At 43.3% G+C, this 20,579-nt stretch overlaps 1 protein-coding gene across 1 annotated transcript; it reads left to right on the top strand.

Annotated features, from left to right (window-relative positions):
- The first annotated feature begins 12,557 nt into the window (after positions 1–12,557).
- Positions 12,558–18,228, top strand: LOC136549750 (phosphoenolpyruvate carboxylase 2-like). The gene is made up of 10 exons (XM_066541155.1): positions 12,558–12,853; positions 14,260–14,651; positions 14,735–14,819; positions 14,936–15,158; positions 15,339–15,442; positions 15,526–15,613; positions 15,714–15,868; positions 15,959–16,957; positions 17,174–17,560; positions 17,669–18,228. Exons 1-10 carry the CDS (start codon positions 12,680–12,682, stop codon positions 17,963–17,965), a joined length of 2,904 nt encoding a protein of 967 aa, XP_066397252.1. The 5' UTR covers positions 12,558–12,679; the 3' UTR covers positions 17,966–18,228.
- Positions 18,229–20,579: the final 2,351 nt, after the last annotated feature.

Genomic DNA, 20,579 nt, shown 5'->3' with positions numbered 1-20,579 from the left:
CAAATTTGAGAGGGAAAAAAAACCTGCGCCTTTTTTTGCAACTGGGCGCATGCATCAGAGGCGGACGCAGTTTTTTTTTCCTCTCAAATTTGCTTCGCCGCTTTTTTTTCTAGGGGCAAAAACGTCTTTTTAACAGTCAGTTAACACCGTTAGCTAACGGATTTAACGGTAGTGTCAAATTAGGGATGAAAGTTGAAGTGAGTGTCAAATAGGGAACGAAGAAAATTTCAGGACCAAGAAAGGAACGACTTATTTTCCTAGTGTCAAATAAGGAATTCTCTCAATAGACTAGGCACTAGACTTTGTAGGCATGTTAGGCCTCTTCTCGCTTGACGACGATAGACATGTTGACCACTTGGTTGGTCATTACGATGTAAACTAGTAGGGTTTCGCCGGTTTGGGGCGCAGTCATGATCAGAGGTTGTGTGAGGAAGTGCTCGAGCTCGATGAATGCCTTGTTAGCATCCTTCGACCAGGTGAACTTCTCTTTGGCCTTAAGCAACTTGAAGAAGGGGAGTCTCTTTTTGCCTAGCCAATATATGAAATGACTTAAAGCTGCCATGCACCCTATTAGCTTTAGGGCATCTTTGACATAGGTTAGTGGTTTCATCTTGGTCACCGCTTCTATCTTCTCTAGATTGGACTTGATGCCATGGTAGCTAACGATGTTGCCTAAGAGGATACCAGATGGGACATCGAAAATGCACTTAGTGGGATTCAGCTTCCATCGGTACTCCTTCAGGGCTTTGAATGTTTCATCGAGGTCAGCAATGAGGTTATCGGTGCTCTTAGACTTAACCACCACATCGTTGATGTAGGCCTTGATGTTCTTCCTAATCCAATCCTTGAGACAGCGCTGGATGGCTCTCTGATATGTAGCACCAGCATTCTTGAGTCCAAAGGGCATGGTGGTGTAGCAGTAGGCGCCAAAGGGCATGATGAACGATGCGTTGATTTGGTCTTCCCCTTTAAGGAGATTTGCTGATAACCAAAGTAGCAATCTAAAAAGGACAGGAGCTCGCAACTAGCTATGGAATCTATGACCTCATCTATATGAGGTAAGCCGAAAGGGTCTTTAGGGCAATGTTTGTTGAGATCGGTGTAATCAATGCACATTCTCCATTCTTTATTCTTCTTTCTTACAAGAATCGAGTTGGCTAGCCTCTCCAGATGATACACCTCTTTAATAAAACTGGCTACTAAGAGCCATGTTATTTCTACCCTAATAGCCTCCTTTTTGTCTTGCACGAATCATCAAAGCTTCTGCTTGATCGGCTTGGTGGTTGCCGAGATGTTTAAGGAGTGCTCGATCAGCTCCTAAGGCACGCCAGGCATGTCTATAGGTTTCCCTACAAATATGTCGATGTGCACCCATAGAAAGCTAACGAGCGTGTCTTCCTATTTGGAGTCCTGATGGGTCCCAATCTGAGCAGTCTTGCTCTGGGCGCTGGGGACTAGGACCACCTCCTTGACCTCCTTGGACTTGGTGGTTGCTCGGGGGGCCTCCTTGGTCAGGATCTCCTGCTCCTCTGGTGGCATCTGTTGTGAAGCGACAAGGCAATCCTATATGAGGATGGAGATGTTAGTAGCCTCGACAAGCATGAAGCTTTCCCTTTCATAGGCGTAGGTGGTGTTGAGGTTGGCATGCAAGGTGAGAATTCCCTTCTCCATCGGCATCTTCAGGACCAAGTACACATAGTGTGGTATGACCATGAATTTGGTGAGAGCTGGTCGGCCTAGGATGGCATGGAAAGCCATATCAAAGTCTGCTACCAAGAAGTTGACATAGTCGGTACGGAAGTGGTCAACAATGCTAAACTATACTAGCAAAGTGATCTGCCATAGAGGCTAGGACGCCTTCCCGGGAATGATTCCCCAAAATAGAGAGTCCATGGGGGTGTGGTCCTCCTTGGTGAGCCCTAACTCAGTTAGGGATCCAGCAAAAAGAATGTTGAGGGCGCTCTCTCCGTCAATGAGGACCTTCTTGAAGCGCATGCTCTTGATGGTGGGATCCAAGATGAGTGGAAAACAACCTGGGTATGGGATATCTGCCCACTAGTCAGCCCTAGAGAAGGTGATAGGGTGCTACGATCAGTCTAGGTATTTGGGGTTAGCGATGGTGTCATCGTAAGTGGTGATAGACATAATTTGTCAAGCGGTGACTTCTGCTCCTGCTTGGTCTCGATGGTAGCTCTTCCACCAAAGATCAAGGCGACAGTCTTGGTGGGAGCCTAGAAGGGAGGGTGAGTGTTCTTGTCATGATCATCCTCCTAACCATCATCAGTTTTGTCATCCTTGCGCTGCAACCTCTTCCTATCTTCATCGTGGAATGCCTTGGCCATGCCTTTGCACTCGCACATGGTATGCTTGCTGCCTTTGTGAACGAGGCAACGACCATCGAGGAGCTTCTCATAGTCAGCGTCATAGCTATGCTTAGTGTGAGCATTTATGGCATTAACAAAATTGTCTGGTCTACATCGGTGGGGCTATCTACCTCTTGAGCCTTCTAGCCTATCATTGTGTCAGTGGCCGCGATCGTCGTAATGATGGTCACACTCGTTATAGCGGTGGTCGCGGTCATCATAGCGCCTTTCTTTGTGGAGGTCATCATTAGGATGCTACTGCTGTTTAGGGCAAGAGACCTAGGCGATGTCATCCTTATGTTGGCAATTAGCTTCCTCAGCATCGGTGTAATGGTTTGCAGTCTGCAGCAGCTCATCGATGGTTGCTGGCCTCTTGCGATATAACTTGGAGCGGAGCTACTGGTGGTAGTGTAGTTCTTTGGTAAATGTAGAGATGGCCTCGTTGTCACTAATGTTGGGGATGGAGTTCCTTGTCTTAGAGAAACGCCTAATGAAACTGCACAGAGGTTCCCTAGAGGTTTGATGAAGCTTCTCCAGGTCATACTTAATGCCCGGTTGCTGACACGTGGCCATGTAGTTCTTGATGAAGACCTTCTTGAGATCATCCCAAGATTCAATGGAGTCTGCCTCAGGCTAAGGAGCGAGCCAGTTGTTCGTAGATTGGTTGAGCATGACCGATAGATAATTCGTCATCACATCATCGCTTTCGTCGGTGGTGCACACGACGATCTCATAGAGCCTCAACCACTGCTCGGGATTGGTTTTGCCATCATATATATCCACCCCAAAGATCTTGAAACTTGTAGGCCATCGGATGCCTCGCAGTCTTGCCGTGAAAGGATGAAGTCCGAAGGTGTTGGCAATGGGTGGTGCTGGGGGGCACTGGGAGCACCGTGCTCGGTGTCATACTGCTGTCGATGTTGAATTTCTATGTCGTGGCATGCTGATCAGTTGTTCGTGATGTGGCCACATATGTCGATGTTGGCATTGATGTGCTCGTGAATGTCATGTAGCAGGGGTTGGTTAACCTCCTGGTTGGTGTTGCGATGGTTGTCTCGGTCTCCTAGTAGGCGAGGAGGGCCTCCATCCTAGCCTAGGTGCCCTTTGTAGTTGCCTCTAGACCCTTTATAGAGATAGGGGCTGTCTGCTTGATAACGAGGGCATTCGGAGCCCTGGTGATGACTTCACCCATCATGGCAAGGGCCACAGGAGTGACGGCTACGTGCCGATGTGGTCGAGTGGGATGGAGCAGGATTCTAGATCTCATTGACTTGGACTTGGGCTGCTTTAAGCAGCACACCGATATTGTTGAGTTTTGGAGTCTGTGGGAGTCTAGCTAACTCATGGAAAGCAACAGCATGGTTGGCACTTGGCGTCTGCTCCACCCGTTGGTTGCCCAACATGTCAAACTCTAGGTCAAGATTGCGATAGACGTGGTGTGGGGTGTTCGGATCTCCATCGTCCGCACGAGTGGCTTCTTCGTCCTAGCGTCATTGGTGGTCACCATTCCTCGCTAGGCAAGCATTACACTCATCGACGGTCTCACCATCCATGGTGACGCTGTCGTGGCTGAGATGGAAAAGCTCACCCCCAAACCCTAGGGGAAAAGGGGCAACTGGAGACAGTCTTGGTGGAGCCCTCGGAGTATGGCTTAGGGCTCTCCTCCAAGATGGTATTGAGGGATTCATCCAGAATATGGCGAATGGCCACCATGTTCACCATGGGCACATGTTGATCGGCCTTAGGCAGATCAATCATGGAGAGGTCGTCGATGCGGTCGTGCTCAGTGTGGTCGATGAAAAGGTGGTGGACAGTGTCTTGATATGTGGATCTTGCACCCACCAGCCTAAAGGAATAGGGCTTCGGTATGTTCTCCGTCAGGGCTTCATAGTCAGCGAGGAGCAAGCCAGTAACAGGAAGTGGTCGGTGTTGCTCCATATGCCCTTCTAGAGTGACCGTGATCACCAGATCAGAATCTTGCCACCTCGAATGACACGGCCGAGCAGATCGCTCGGTCATAGTGGCTTGGTGACCTCAGAGTGCAGGAACTTCATCGCTCATGGTAGATCGATCTAAGACCGACTCCGTGAGAGATAGGCATTCCGCTAAGCCATCTGTGACCCGATCGATGGATGTAATCAGATTGTCTTGATCAATGGATCTCCTAGCCTAACGGTGAGGCGCTGAGGTTGGAGATATTATTATAGATGTTGGCACGATCGGCGTAGGGTGATTCTGCTCTGCCTCCATGATCTCCCTGAAGCTATTGGTGCTGACAACCCAGGTCATGGATCCAACCATGAATGACTGGCCTGGCTCGGGAAGAACCATGGAGCTCTGAAAGCGGACCATCTGGTTCGCCATGGAATCAGCACACACACACCCTACCTAGCACGCCACTGTCAATGAAATATGGTCGGCAGTCTATCGAGGGGTATGCCCACGGCAGTAGATGAATCGGTGGAGGCGCGTGAGATACGAACTAGGTGGTGACATAGGCGCAGAGACAATGATTTAGACGGGTTCATGTCGTCAAGTCGATGTAATACCCTACTTTCTGTGTCTTTGGTGGATTTTATATTATGATGAGATGAGATCGAGGGGGTCCCTACTCGCCTTATATAGCATGGGGGTAGGGTTACAGGTCAGTTGAATCTAATCCTGATCGGTTACACGATATGTGTTTACAAGGAATACGACATCTTAGCATATCCGATCAGATCTTCCTTCGTTATCAAGGGTCCTTCACATAGTCTTGCGGCGCATGCCGACTAGTACCGTGCACCGTGTGGCTTAATCTTGTGGGCTAGGCCTTCCCTAGCGGCATGGCCCATATATGGTACTATAGGTATCCGGGGTTATACCTCCACACATACCCACTAGCTTGTTTTGCCTCTACCATAGTTTATTTATACTCTCTCTATCTTAAAATATATGTATCTCGACGGAGTGTCATCTGGGACAGGGCACGTAGTCGCGCAATCCAACCATCTGTAATAGGATCCTCGTGTGCGCTCCTTTCAGGAGCTTTCTGTTTTTTGGTCGTGCGTCGTTATGGCTTCAGCCAGTGTCTCGCTAGCAGGCCATACGATTTTTTAACAAAAAACTTCTATCCTCTCTTAATGAAACACACGCATAAAAAGCGTGTTCTCGAAGAAAAGAAATATATGTATTTGCAGTTGTCCTAAGTTAATTTTGATCAAGTCTACAAAAAAGAGCAACAATGTTTATGACACGAAATGAGCTCTATTAGATACATTATACGAAATGCCCTCTTAGAAGTGATAGATGTTAGTAGTTTTCTTTACAAATTGATCAAATTTATGATGGTTTGACTTAGGACAACTAATAATCCCTTGTGTCAAGACCAAGACCAAAGGAGTATGAATTTCTTCTTCTTTTCCTCCCATCGAAACCACTTGACTATTTAGTCACTTATAATTGTATTTTCCCTTCATCTTGAACATAAGCTATTTTACGAATTTTTTAGAACATATTACGTGGTAAAATAAATGATGCATGCGACCTTCCTTAATCATTGTAGAGACTTTGCTTATTACTGTACTCTGAACCTAGTGATTGGGTTGACAATAAACATTAATGACATGTGTACATGTACCTAGGGCTTGTACATGTACCTAGGGCTTGGGCTGTCTATAAATGAGTAAGGGTGTTAATGTACCCAGAATCGCTTGTCATTTGGAACAAAATTTGAATGCTTCAAAATCTTGTATTTAAGGATGCAGTGAGTAGTAACATCATACAAAGGAGATCAAAAGAAGCACAACAAATGTCATCATCTTCCACAGAAATCTTGTCGGTGTTTTGTCACTAGCAACTCAAGTATGGGGCAATGTGCGAACCCAAGAACTAATACCCTAAAACATGTGTTTGTACTTGTATAGCTTGCGCTAGGTGGTTATGGAATATGATGAATGACACTTCCCTCTGTTAACAAAAGAATGTAATACTAGTATAGTATCTTAAATTTGACTAACTATAAATTGAAAAATATCAATATTTACAATATCAAATAAGTATCATTGCATTTGCCGTGAGATATATTTTTATACTATACTTATTTGGTATTACAAGCCTTAATATTTTTTCTATATTTTTTGTCAAACTTTAGACACATTAACCAAAAATACACTTAATTGTATTCTTTTTTGATAGAGGTAGTACTAAATCAAATGCCCCCCTGTCGCTTTATATAGCTAGGAAGTTAGGGATACATGCATGTGTCGACCCATATTAGGTTCATACATATGTTTTTTTTTTACTTTTCTTTATCAAACATACAGAAGAGTAACATATCAGTATAATAAGAAGAAAGATATATTTTCTAATTAGTTACAACAAAACCCGCAATATATCTAGGATGATGTTTATTTGTGTCTATCAATTTAGTGGATATCAAGGGTTGCGCCCATCCTCCGTTTTAGTCGGCCCAGCTCACCCTGTGTCAAGGGGCACCTTTTAGTAGTGTTCTCCACAAATGCTTTTAGGAAAAAGGGTGAAAAGAATGTGAGAAATTCATGTCAAACCATGTGAGCTTTGATTTATGCCTTTTTTTCTTTATTACATGTAAAAAGGGAAAACCCCTTTTTTTCATAAAGTTTGGCGTTGCTGGACGGCGCGAACTAGCTATAAAGAAAGCAAAGTGCAACTACACGATCTAAAATCTAAGTGCACGTGTCTGGCTGTAATTGGTCCAATTGAAAGGTCTCCATCTTACATTGATGTAACTACAGCTGTCTTTTGCACATGTATTATACAAGATCGGTATCGATTGTCCAACATCGTAGATAGATAATATCGCGGGCTTGCTAGAGCCGAACGAGGCATCTAGACGCACGTGCTTGTGAACCATTTCTCACGCTGTTTCTCGTGCCTGCACAGCCCGCGCTACCCCAAACGTCACTAGCATCGAGAAAAAGGGAGGGGTTCGTAGACGCCCAACTAGCTCCGAGAGGAAGAGGAAACACCGAGGCGATGCAGCAGAAAGCGAGGAGAGAGATGCAACACCTGATCTACTTTTGAAGCATTAAGATGCAACACTTGCAACATATGTCTGAAGTCAGATGAAACACTTAAAACATGCATCTAAAACACTTGAAAAAACATCTGAAAACCATTTGTAAAACATACGCAACATCCATATAAAATACTTGCAACATATGTGTGAAACATATGCAACATCCAAATAAACACACTTGTAACATACGTCTGGAAAAACAGATGAAAAATTAGGAACAGAAGCTTGCAACATACATGTACAACCATTGCAACATATGCAACATCCTGATCTAATTTTACAATATCAACGTAAAACATTACAACATACCTCTGAAACATCTGCGTGAAACACTTGTAACAAAACACATGTCTTGTTGTCATAGACAACAAACTTTATAGATTTAATGAAAATCATATTTCAATTAAAAAATAGTTTTGCTTTTTTTAGCAAAAAAAAACATACCAAGTTGTTTCGTAAATAACACCCCCAACCACACGCAAAAAAGACACATACTATGGATTAGTTTTTCACTATTCCATATGAACTAAAAGTGATCCTTTACTTGTAGTTAAATGTGTTGCAAATTAACTTGTTAGTGGTGGGAAAAATCGCAATTGCACACATATAAGTACGTAATTGCTTCAAAATTCGCGGCGGCAATTCAAACTCCAAACGAAGTTGCCTATACTGAGCTTATTAATATACTCCATTCGTTTTAAGTTGTAAGACTATCTCCAGTAGATGACTCGTATGGGAAATCAAACCCAAAATGGATAGTAGGAGACCTAAAATCAGCCTCCAATAGAGTACCTATACGAAATACTCATTTTGGGTTGCCTGAGAGGCATAACTCAAATATGAATATCCTCTCTTCTAGAAACTCATTTGCAGAAAAGATTCTCTTTTGGGTTCTGTTGTTGGAGAAGATGTCCAATGGGTATCGAACCTTTTTTGTTGTAGCGCTACCCAAATATTAAATGGGTCTTGTATTTTGGGTGTTGTTGTTAGAGATAGTCTAAGTTGTTTTGACTTTTCTATGTATATAGCTTTTACTATGTATCTAGTAATGCAATTCTATACCACCCCTGTTCCAAACTATAGGTCATTTTTATTTTTATAGGCATATAGTTTTTTCTACGCACCTAGATTTATGATATGTCTAGATAATATATAATAAAAGCTTTGTATTTAGAAATGTCAAAACAACCTATAAATTGCAACGAAGAGGGTAGTATATAATATATCTAAAAAACCATAATTTACAATTTGAAATGATACATAAGCATGTGCAAAAATTGAAAAATGTCTCCAATAGTGCAAACAAATGTGCACGTACTAATAATTCCCATTTCAACGTTGGACCATGAACAGATCTGAAATATTGTGCCCATGTTCAAGTGTCTCTGTTCTCCTGTGGGAAAGTCAATCGTGGCCGTCCACGTGGACACACAGCACAGATTTCTCTCGACTAGTATACGCTGTTCCTGTTCTTCGCTTTGGTAACAAACCCCAGAAAATTGATCGATAATATAAAATAAAATAATGTGCATCCCGTACATTCGCTTGGACCTGCCTGCTAAATGCTTTGCTAATGCTATAAATGTCTATGTAGCCCGAGGCATGACGGCACGGCACGAAGCTCGTTTTTTTAGCCCGACATGAGCATGGCCTGGCCTGGTGACGTGCGGGCCTGGGATGGCCCGGTCCGAGGGAGCAGGTCGTGCCTGGGCCGTTGCTCAGGTCTGTGGACTGGCACGGCACAGCCTGGCCTTCGACGGTTGGCCCGGCAGCGGCCTAGCCTCCCCCCTCCCCCTCCTTACTCCTCCTCCCCTCCCTAAGGCCCAGCGCGGCCCACCGTCCCCGCCTCGCCTCCTCATATATTAGCGCACGCCGCGGCGTCGCTCTCCCTCACTCCCCGAACTCTAGCTCATTTCATCCCGCACCCGCAGCGCCGCACTTGTCTTGTGGCTCATGCCTCGCTCTCGCAGTCTCGCCCTCGCAGTCTCGGCTCCGTCCTCCCCGACTTCGGTGAGGTGACCTCGACGATCCGCCTGCCGCCGGCGAGCAGCTCCCTACTCCTCCTACCTAATTCCCTCCCTGCTCCTTCTCTGCCCCTCCCTTCTTCGTATCCCTATCTTCCATCTAGATCTCGGTGATTATGTGAGTTTGTGTCCCCATCTGCCCTTCTTTCGTCGCTCGCCGTCCTTCTAACCGGTGTGTCGTCTTCTCTGGGTGGCCCTCGTCTTCTCCAGCACTAGGCTCTGGTTGTGCAGGTACATTCCTAACCCTAAACCTAACCCTAACCCTAACCCTAACCCTAATTGGCTAACCCTAACCCTAATCCTAACCCTCCTCTTCTTTCATTGATGAATGGTGATTGATCTATTCTGATATTGTTTTCCTCCTCCATGTCTTTATGCAAGTCGGTAGCCGATGCATCGTCCTCTAGCTATGGCATAGAGCGACCAAGGTGGCCCCGCGCACCGTTGAGGAACAGTGCTGGAGAGCCCTCCGTGGTCGAGGGCGCCACGGCTGGTGCTGATGATGAGATCGTCTGGCCGCTCACCGGCAACGACGATCTCATCGTAGTAGGCCTGACACCTGAGGACGATGACGACACCCAAGAGGACGATGCTGCCTTGTTTGGTCTGGACGGTGGCGGTGGTGAAGGGGCGACGGTGACTGGGACCCTGGTCTGCTCTAACGGATCAACTCCATCTGTTGCTGGTATTGGTACCTCTTCTAGACCTGCTGTTGGTAAGCGTAAATATACTGTGTGGGCTGATTTTGATGAGATCTATAAGACTATGAATGATAGGAAAATCTACACTAAAGCTACCTGTAAAATGTGTAAGCATACTTTGTCTACTAGATCTAATGCTAGCGCTGGGCACTTGAAGAGGCACTAGAAATCTTGTAGGCAGAAAACTGATCAAGCTGCTAGGGTTCAATCTAGGCTTGCTTACAATACTGATGGTTCTGTGCATAACTAGGACTATAAAACTAATGTCATTAGATCTGAATTGTGTCGCTTGATTGCTAGGCTTGATTTGCCGTTAGGTATTGGTGAGACAGAGGCCTAAGAGGATTACATTGTCCGTGCTCATAACCCTAGGTCTGTTAAAGTATCTAGACAGACCACCACTACAGATCTGAGTAAACGGTTTACTGAACGTCGTAATATGCTTAAGAATTCTATATTGTCTGCTGCTTCCTCTGTTACTCTGACATCAGACATTTAGTCTGGTAATGCTAAGGAGGATTACATTAGTATTGTTGCTCATTTTGTTAGTGCTGATTGGAAGTTACAGAAAAAAGGTTATTGGGCTTAGGTTAATTGAGGTGAAACATACTGATGAAAATATTGCTGAAAGAGTTGCTTGTGTGGTTGAGAAGTTTGGTCTCATTGATAAGGTTTTTTCTATAACTCTAGATAATGTTTCTTCTAATGCTAAGGCTATGAAAACTTTGACACCTATGTTTGCTGGTCATTTGGGTCCTGATCCTACACCTGAGCCTATTGATCCTTCTAAGCGTAAGTATAGTCTTGTGCATCAACATTATGCTTGTCATATCATTAATCTGATTGTAAAATCTGGTCTAAAGAGGTTCAAACCTTACACAGAAGATTTTAGAACTGCTATTAACTTCTTAAATTTCTCTAATAAAAAAACACTTAGTTCCATATAAGCATGTTTTTTCTATGTTCATGAATTTCAATTATGGCTCTGAATTGTTGTCTGTAAAACATTGGTATATAGCTAAAAAGATATTAGAGTTTCTGGAACTATTTTATGACTCCATTGTTGTTCTTTCTGATGTTTACTATCCAGCTAGTCCACTTATCGTACATCATCTGCTAGAAATTGCTTCTTGTTTACATGCAAGTGAAAAAGATCAAAATCTAATTGTTGTTGTATATCCTATGGAGCTTAAATTCCTTAAATATTGGTAGCATATACCTCTATTATATTCATTTGCATTTATTCTTGATCCTATAGCTAAGATGAGAGGTTTATTTAAAGTCCTGGAATTACTTAAAGAGAGCACTAGTTGTGATTATACTTCATATTATGCTGATGTGAAAACTGAAATTTATAAATTACTTAACAAATATGAGAGAAAGTTTGGTGCAACTAGAAGTCAAAGGGTTGCACAGCCTGCAAGCCATACAGGTAAGAGAAAACAGGCATGGAGAAGAATCTTTGGAGGCCCTGGATGAGGCTCTGGATCTGTTGTTGGTCCTTCCCCTGCCGGGCTCCCACTTTCTCTTCATCTGCTTCTACTGCTAACGAACTCTCAGTTTATCTGGACAGGAAGGATAATTGAAGAGCGGCACCATCGCCTGTTGACTGAACTATGAAGATGCTGGCCTGCATAAAGGATTGAGAGTTGGAAGAAAGCAAATTACAACATACTGTTGACAACCAAGAGTTGGAGGACTCCTTCAAGAATTTGTACCTCGATGATGATGTAGATGGGACTGCTGGTACTGCTGGTTCATCTGGGACTGGGGCTGGTACATCTAGGGCTGGGGCTGGTTCATCTGGGGCTGAGGCTGGTAGGGCTGCTGTTATCTCTATTTTGTATTTGTTATCTATGATAGTGTGACTTGGGACCTTTGAACAATGATGAAAGACTTATTAAGAGTTGTGCTGCACTTTTTTTTTCTTTTTCTAGGGTTTCTCACGAGAATGAGTTTTACCTAGAAAGGTTTTTAATGAGGCAGCATTACATAAACAACCCAATTATTTTAATTCTCTTGTCTCCTTTGGTGGCTTTTATTAGAAACTTAGAATTGAGAATCTGTGACTCTGATCAATTTGAGATGTGAATGAATTATGAAATGTAATTGTGATTGTGACTGATCAGTTTGAGATGTGAATGAATTGTGAAATGTGATTGTGATTGTGACTGTGATCAGTTTGTGGTGTTTTAATAGCACCGGGCTGTGGGCTGGCATGGTTCGCGGATTTGGTCATGCTTATCGGACCGACACGGCATGGATTTCGGCCCATAGGGTCGTGCTTGGGCCAAAGGCCAGGCACGATGCCCGGAGGGGCACGGCATGGGGGTTTGCCGGGCCTGTGTTGGGTTGGGCCGGGCCCGGCCCGGGCGGTTGGCCAACTATACCTAATGCTATCCATCCTCCGTCTATAAAGTGGCCGCCAGAATCCGCTCCTTCTACAATCGCAGCAGCCTCCTCTCCTCTCCTCCCTGCCTGGTTCTTGCTTGCAGTTCTTGAACCGAATCCACCGCCGGTGCGCTTAGCATTGGGACTAGGGTGCCGATCGACATGGCTGCCTTAGGGGCGAAGATGGAGCGGCTGTCGTCGATCGACGCGCAGCTGCGGATGCTGGTGCCGGGGAAGGTGTCGGAGGACGATAAGCTCATCGAATACGACGCGCTCCTCCTCGACCGCTTCCTCGACATCCTCCAGGACCTCCACGGCGACGACCTCAAGGAAATGGTACCTCTCCTGCTACTTTCTTGTCCCAACTATGCTCTTGTTGTTCTTTTGTTTTACTGGTTCGGGCTTGCGATGCAGCTTTCATCTTGGGTTGGATCCAAGTAATCTAGTTCTGTCCTGTGTCCTGTACCCCTTATTTTTATCTTTATTTAATCTTCCATATTTTTTTTACTTTTCGGGGTTTTTCCTGAGAAAAAAAAACAGTGAACAGGTATCAATATTTAGTTAAAAAAAGGCATGAAATTAACGCCTTCTTTGTTCTTTATTTTCTTTTCGTACGATTCTTTTTACAGCGCAGCTTGAGTAGTATTGGAGAGTGTGGTTGACTTCAGAGTTCACACTTCAGATTAAGTGATTATGGTCTTGTTTAGTTCGTTTTCCAAAAGAGTGCTACGATACGTGTATGGAGCATTAAATATAGACAAAAAAAAAAAAACTAATTGTACAGTTTGGTTGAAAATCGCGAGAGGAACGTTTTGAGCCTAATTAGTCCACGATTGAACACTAATTGCCAAATAAAAACGAAAGTGCTACAGTAGCTAAATTCCCAAATTTCACCCACTAAACAAGGCCTAACACTTCAGGTTTAAGTTTAACTACAAGGTGGTCGATTGCTGCTTAATTTGGTGTTGTCAACTATAGTATTTTACACTAAAATATACTCCTAAATCATAGTGGATGACCAGGTGCTGGATTGACGTTCCTAGTGTTCATCTTTTTTTGTTATTGCTCAAAGATTGGTTTCTTTTTTCAGTGGTAAACGAGACTGACCATCTCGATTTTCTATTGATTGGTCTGATATGGTTCGAATTTTGATCTCAATCATGACGGTAGAAACATGACTTCATATGTGGAAAATTCATCCGTAACAAGTGTGGATCTTTAGTTGTTATATAATCCTGGTCCATTAACTGACTTTGGACCGATTGATTGAAACAATGAAACCTGCATGTTCCACGTCATCTTTTGACTTCTTGACTTTTCCTTTTGGATGGCATCATATAGTTGACAAACAAACTTTATCTCCAGCAACTTAACTTTACAGCTGATTGCAGTTCATAACACGTGAACCCCTGTCATCTTTCTAGCACCTTCCCTGACAGAACATGGACACCTAGAACGCGTGACAACTAATAGACAAACTATGAAAAATTTTGGATCAAAATAAAGCCTCCGTTGAAGTGGGCATATTAAGGCTAAGTTCTTGCATTATTCAGAAAAGTGTGACTTACCATATTAATTTTTTTTGACATGGCCAGTTGGCAGCAATACTTTAGCATATGTAAATTTATTTGGAATTGATATGTGGATTGAGTATGGCAATAACAAAATCCAGAAACCGACATATCTTCTTTCTCTCTTTTTTAAGCATGTATGGTCATTAATTGAGTCCTCTTGCTGATTAGGTTCAAGAATGCTATGAGGTAGCTGCTGAGTATGAAACAAAACATGACTTGCAAAAGCTTGATGAACTCGGGAAGATGATAACAAGCTTGGACCCTGGGGACTCTATTGTGATCGCCAAGTCTTTCTCGCACATGCTTAACTTGGCCAACTTGGCTGAGGAAGTCCAGATAGCATACAGGAGGAGAATCAAGCTCAAGAAGGGAGACTTTGCTGATGAGAACTCGGCAATCACGGAATCTGACATTGAGGAAACACTTAAGAGGCTTGTTGTTGACCTGAAGAAGTCACCTGCTGAGATATTTGATGCCCTCAAGAGCCAGACTGTTGATCTGGTCTTGACTGCACATCCAACACAGTCTGTGAGGAGGTCACTGCTCCAGAAACACTCGAGGTTGGTTTGCCAAACGGTGCATTGTAGTTGGCATGCACAACTTCGTTTTTAGCCTTTAATCTTGATCCCAACATTCTTATTAGGATACGCAACTGTTTGGTTCAACTCTACTCAAAAGATATCACTCCAGATGATAAGCAGGAACTTGATGAGGCTCTGCAGAGAGAGGTACTTATTTCAATCTAATGTTTATTACTGTCGACTCATGTAATTCTCTGAAGCTTGAGACCAAAGGGATTGGTTCTTAATCTGTTACCTGAACTCCTCTCTCTTTCTTTTTCAAGATCCAAGCTGCCTTTAGAACTGATGAGATCCGAAGAACGCAGCCCACTCCCCAAGATGAAATGCGTGCTGGTATGAGCTACTTCCATGAAACAATTTGGAAGGGTGTTCCAAAGTTCTTGCGCCGAGTTGATACTGCATTGAAGAACATTGGGATTAACAAGCGTGTTCCTTACAATGCACCTCTTATTCAGTTCTCTTCTTGGATGGGAGGAGATCGTGATGGTGAGTGACATCTCTACATATTTGTCTTGTCTTCTCATGGCATTATTAAATATAGAGTATTTGCAGCACCTATTATTATGTTTGTTGCTAGTGGTTGGGAAGATGACTATTCATTGTCCCTATGTCTGCAGTCTGCACCTCTGTCCTTTGTATTCTAAAGCAATGTTTCTACAAATGCAGGAAATCCAAGAGTGACACCAGAGGTTACCAGGGATGTCTGCTTGCTTGCCAGGATGATGGCATCAAACTTGTACTGCTCTCAGATTGAGGATCTCATGTTTGAGGTTGCTGTTACTTCCATAATCAGAGTATAGTATAACATCATTTCTATCAGATGATTGAACTTGATAACTTGAAATGCTTGCAGTTATCTATGTGGCGATGCAGTGATGAGCTGCGCATGCGAGCTGATGAGCTGCATCGCTCCACTAAGAAGGATGCGAAGCATTACATAGGTAGCTACCAGTGACATCATTGGGTCTTCTTAACGATGGCCTGTTGTTATTAGGCCATATTTTTGGCATTGTAATGATTTTTCCTTCATTTCTGCTGTAGAGTTTTGGAAGAAGGTTCCTGCAAATGAGCCATATCGGGTGATACTGAGTGATGTCAGGGATAAACTCTACAACACTCGTGAACAGTCACGAGAACATTTATCCAGTGGACATTCTGATATTCCTGAGGAAGCTACATTGAGAACTGTTGAGCAGGTTGAGAATTAATCAGTAATCTTCAGAAAATAATATTGATTTTTTGTTTTTCCTCAGTGGGTTCTGATCTGTAGATGCCACCTTTTGCAGCTGCTGGAGCCCTTGGAACTATGTTACAGATCACTCTGTGCTTGTGGTGACCGTGTAATTGCTGATGGAAGCCTTCTGGATTTCTTGCGTCAAGTCTCCACCTTTGGACTCTCCCTTGTGAGGCTTGACATTAGGCAAGAATCAGATAGGCATACTGATGTACTTGATGCCATCACTACATACCTGGGGATAGGATCTTACCGCGAGTGGCCAGAAGAACGCCGCCAAGAATGGCTACTATCTGAACTTAATGGCAAGCGCCCTCTGTTTGGCCCAGACCTTCCCAAGACTGAGGAGATTGCTGATGTTCTAGACACATTCCACGTTATCGCTGAGCTTCCTGCTGACAATTTTGGTGCTTATATCATTTCCATGGCAACAGCACCTTCGGATGTCCTTGCTGTTGAGCTCCTCCAACGTGAGTGTCATGTAAAGACACCACTTAGAGTAGTCCCACTGTTTGAGAAGTTGGCTGATCTTGAGGCTGCCCCGGCTGCATTGGCCAGACTGTTCTCAATAGATTGGTATAGACAGAGGATCAATGGCAAGCAGGAGGTCATGATTGGGTATTCAGACTCAGGCAAAGATGCGGGTCGCCTCTCAGCAGCTTGGCAGCTATACAAAGCTCAGGAGGAGCTCATCAAGGTTGCTAAGGACTTCGGTGTGAAGTTGACGATGTTCCATGGGCGTGGTGGGACTGTTGGAAGAGGTGGTGGTCCCACTCACCTTGCCATCTTGTCCCAGCCACCAGACACGATCCATGGATCACTCCGGGTCACTGTCCAAGGTGAAGTCATTGAGCAGTCTTTTGGTGAGGAGCACTTGTGCTTTAGGACACTGCAACGTTTCACGGCTGCTACCCTGGAGCATGGCATGCACCCACCAAATGCACCGAAGCCAGAATGGCGAGCCCTTCTTGATGAGATGGCAGTTGTGGCAACTGAGGAGTATCGGTCCATTGTCTTCAAAGAGCCACGCTTCGTCGAGTATTTCCGCCTCGTAAGTCCTTGTTCTCATCCATTGTCATATTAAGTAACATAAGCTAAAAAAAATAAACTTTTGAAATAGGTCTGATCTGATAGTTAATATGAATGTAGCACAATGATTTACTGCAGAAACTATATCTTTTTGCAAGCCTAACTAAAATGGTTACCGAAGCATTCGATTTGACCCTACATTTAGCCAATATTTACTTTGTGATGTTTGTGTTGACAGGCAACACCTGAAACAGAGTATGGTAGGATGAACATAGGAAGCAGGCCATCCAAGAGAAAGCCGAGCGGAGGTATCGAGTCACTCCGAGCAATCCCATGGATCTTTGCTTGGACACAAACACGGTTCCAACTCCCGGTCTGGCTAGGATTTGGGGCTGCATTCAAGCATGTCCTCCAGAAGGATATCAGGAACCTCCACATGCTCCAGGAAATGTACAATGAGTGGCCGTTTTTCAGGGTCACTATTGATCTGGTGGAGATGGTGTTCGCCAAGGGTAATCCTGGCATCGCCGCACTGTATGACAAACTCCTCGTTTCAGAGGAACTGCAGCCATTGGGTGAGAAGCTGAGGGCCAACTATGAAGAAACCCAAAAGCTTCTACTTCAGGTCTGTTGGCCAAAAGACACATTGATACATTTCTTGCACTTTGTTCAACTACCATTCTAGTAGATAGCTTTTTACAATACAATGGACTCTGTTTCGGTCTTTTCTCAGGTTGCTGGGCACAGGGATCTCCTGGAAGGTGACCCTTACCTGAAGCAGCGGCTCCGCCTCCGTGACGCGTACATCACCACCCTGAACGTGTGCCAGGCCTACACCCTGAAGAGGATCCGTGACCCCGACTACCATGTCGCGCTGCGCCCCCACCTCTCCAAGGAGATCATGGACTCGACCAAGGCGGCTGCGGAGCTGGTGAAGCTGAACCCTGGCAGTGAGTACGCACCGGGGCTGGAGGACACCGTCATCCTGACCATGAAGGGCATAGCAGCCGGTCTCCAGAACACCGGTTAAAACACACAGAGGGAATCTTTTTTTTTTCTCTCTTGATCATTGGCTCCAGGTCCTTTGTATTTTCGCAGATTTTAGCTGCATCTTCGGCCGTCTCTCTACACCCGTGAGGAAATAATGGCGATTTTCGCCAAAGTGTTGGTAAATAAAAGGGAGATGAGGATCATACTTGTTTTTTCTTATTAGACTGTTGTGTTGTAACTTTACTATGCGAGAATGGAACATGGCTGCAGCCTAATTAAAGTGCCGTATCTGTTTTTCTTCAAGCATTTTGCAGGCAGGCTCTGAACTGTGGGAATTGTACCCATGTTCCCTTTGCAATCTGTTGCCTGTAGCTTACCTATGGAGTCATCAGAAGTACACTATAATGCGCAGTCACTATCACACAGTTGGGTTAGAACCGTATATATAATTATATATAGCACATAAATGGGTGAAATAACTGCACAGCACATTTCAGAATCAGGGTATCTTTCCATGTTTCGTGATAATACTAAACACAGTCGATATACATTGATCAGGGATTTCTGATCTTTTCCATGAGTGCGATAACTTTAGTTTGGGAAGATAAACGTTGGTGGTATAAAGTAACAACCAATATAGGTACTGTACCAATACAAATCGGTACAACGACCCCGGAACGTTGCTGCTCTTGCTGTTAGCAATCACACGGATCTTATACATACTATAAGTCATTTCAACTTTTTTTTTAAGTAAAAGCATCTCAAGTTTGACAAAAATTATAAATAGAATTACAAAAAATTATGACATCAAATATGTATACTATGAAAATATAGCTAATAAAGAATCTAATCATACTTATTTGATATCACAAGTGTTTATTATTTTATTATATAATTTTGGTCAAATTTGAAATACTTTGACTCCCAAAAAAATTAAAATAACTAATAATTTGGGACCGAGGAAGTAAATTGAATGGCGTTTACAAGAAACTAGCTGACGCTATACTTGCATCCAAACCAATCCAAGCATTTGTTTACCCATTTATCGTGTATAACACTTGTCAGCTCGACATGGTAGCCGGCCGCGTCTGTTTTGATCCCGTTAAAATTAAAACTAGTATAGGAGTAAGTGGTTAATGTTATATAATAGCTAATTTGACTATCAAGAATATGTATGTAAGAATATAGAGAACAAATTTAGAGAGGAAGAAAATGAGTTGTTCTCTTTTCACCTGTCATCTTTTCAATACATAAGCCCTCCTATATATAGCAATACATGTGAGATGGAGTTACAAGAATTGATGCTAGGAGAGTAACACCATTGATGAAGTAGAAGGTTGTAGCTTTGATGGTATAGGGGTTATGGACATCCACATTAATATTTCATAACACACCACCTTGGATGTCCATTAACAGGTGAATTGCATGCCTCGTTCAAAACCTTGCCAAGAAAAAACCCAGTGGAAAAAAACCATGGCCAAAGAAAAAAGAGTACACACATATTCACTCCCCCTGATGGCAACATCACTTGATGTCTTTCAGCCACCACAATCCAATACCATGTGCCAATTTCTTGAATAATGAAGTAGGGAGTGCCTTTGTGAACAAGTTTGCTAGATTCTCACTTGAACGAATTTGCTAGACTGTTATAATACCATCCTTTTAAAGATCATGAGTAAAGAAAAACTTTGACGAGATGTGTTTCACTCTATCTCCTTTTATGTACCCATCTTTCAATTGAGTTATGCAAGCCACATTGTCTTCATGTATAACCGTTGGTGCTTTCTTTTCTAAAAATAAATTGCATACTTTGCGAATGTGATGTGTCATAGTTCTCAACCAGACACATTCTCTGCTAGCTTTATGGATAGCCAAAAGTTTTGTATGGTTAGATGAAGTTGTTGCTATAGTTTGCTTCATTGAACGCCATGAAATAGATGCACCACCACACATAAATACATACCCCGTTTGTGAACGACCATTGTGTGGATCAGATAGATATCCTGCATCTGCAAAACCAACTAATCCCTCCATGCATTTGTTAGAAAAATATAGGCCTATGTCCTTCGTACCTTGCAAATAACGAAGTATATGTTTTATTCCATTCCAATGTCTTCTAGTAGGACAGGAGCTATATCTTGCTAATAAATTAATAGCAAATGTAATATCAGGTCCTGTATGAATAGATGGATACATTAGTGCTCCTATAGCACTTAGATATGGCACCTCAGGACCAAGAATTTCACTATCACATTTCGAAGGTCGAAAAGGATCTTTGGTTACATCAAGGGATCTAATAACCATTGGGGTACTCAATGGATACGCTTTATCCATGTAAAATTTCTTTAGTATTTTCTCTGTGTAAGTCACTTGATGCAAAAGAACTACATCTTTAAGATGTTCTATTTGCAAACCAAGGCAAAACTTTGTTTTCCCTATATCCTTCATTTCAAATTCTTTCTTCAAATAATCTTTCGCCTCAATGATTCCTTGAGGAGTACCAATTAAGTTTAGATCATCAACATATACAACTATGATCACAAATTCAGATCCAGATCTTTTTATGAATATACATGGACAAATAGAGTCATTCTTATACCCTTCTTTTATCAAATACTCACTAAGACGATTGTACCATATTCTCCCAGATTATT

Source organism: Miscanthus floridulus, chromosome 4 (genome assembly GCF_019320115.1).
Source record: "Miscanthus floridulus cultivar M001 chromosome 4, ASM1932011v1, whole genome shotgun sequence".
Taxonomy (NCBI): domain Eukaryota; kingdom Viridiplantae; phylum Streptophyta; class Magnoliopsida; order Poales; family Poaceae; genus Miscanthus; species Miscanthus floridulus.
The sequence above is the reverse complement of the archived record's forward strand: the minus strand, read 5'-3'. Positions and strand labels throughout refer to the sequence as shown.

Excerpts from the sequence above, each read along its gene's own strand:
- LOC136549750 (XM_066541155.1), top strand. The coding sequence starts at position 12,680 with ATGGCTGCCTTAGGGGCGAAGATGGAGCGGCTGTCGTCGATCGACGCG. Across the intron at positions 15,159-15,338 it reads GATGGGAGGAGATCGTGATG|GAAATCCAAGAGTGACACCA; the intron begins GTGAGTGACATC and ends CTACAAATGCAG. Across the intron at positions 15,869-15,958 it reads CATTGAGAACTGTTGAGCAG|CTGCTGGAGCCCTTGGAACT; the intron begins GTTGAGAATTAA and ends CACCTTTTGCAG.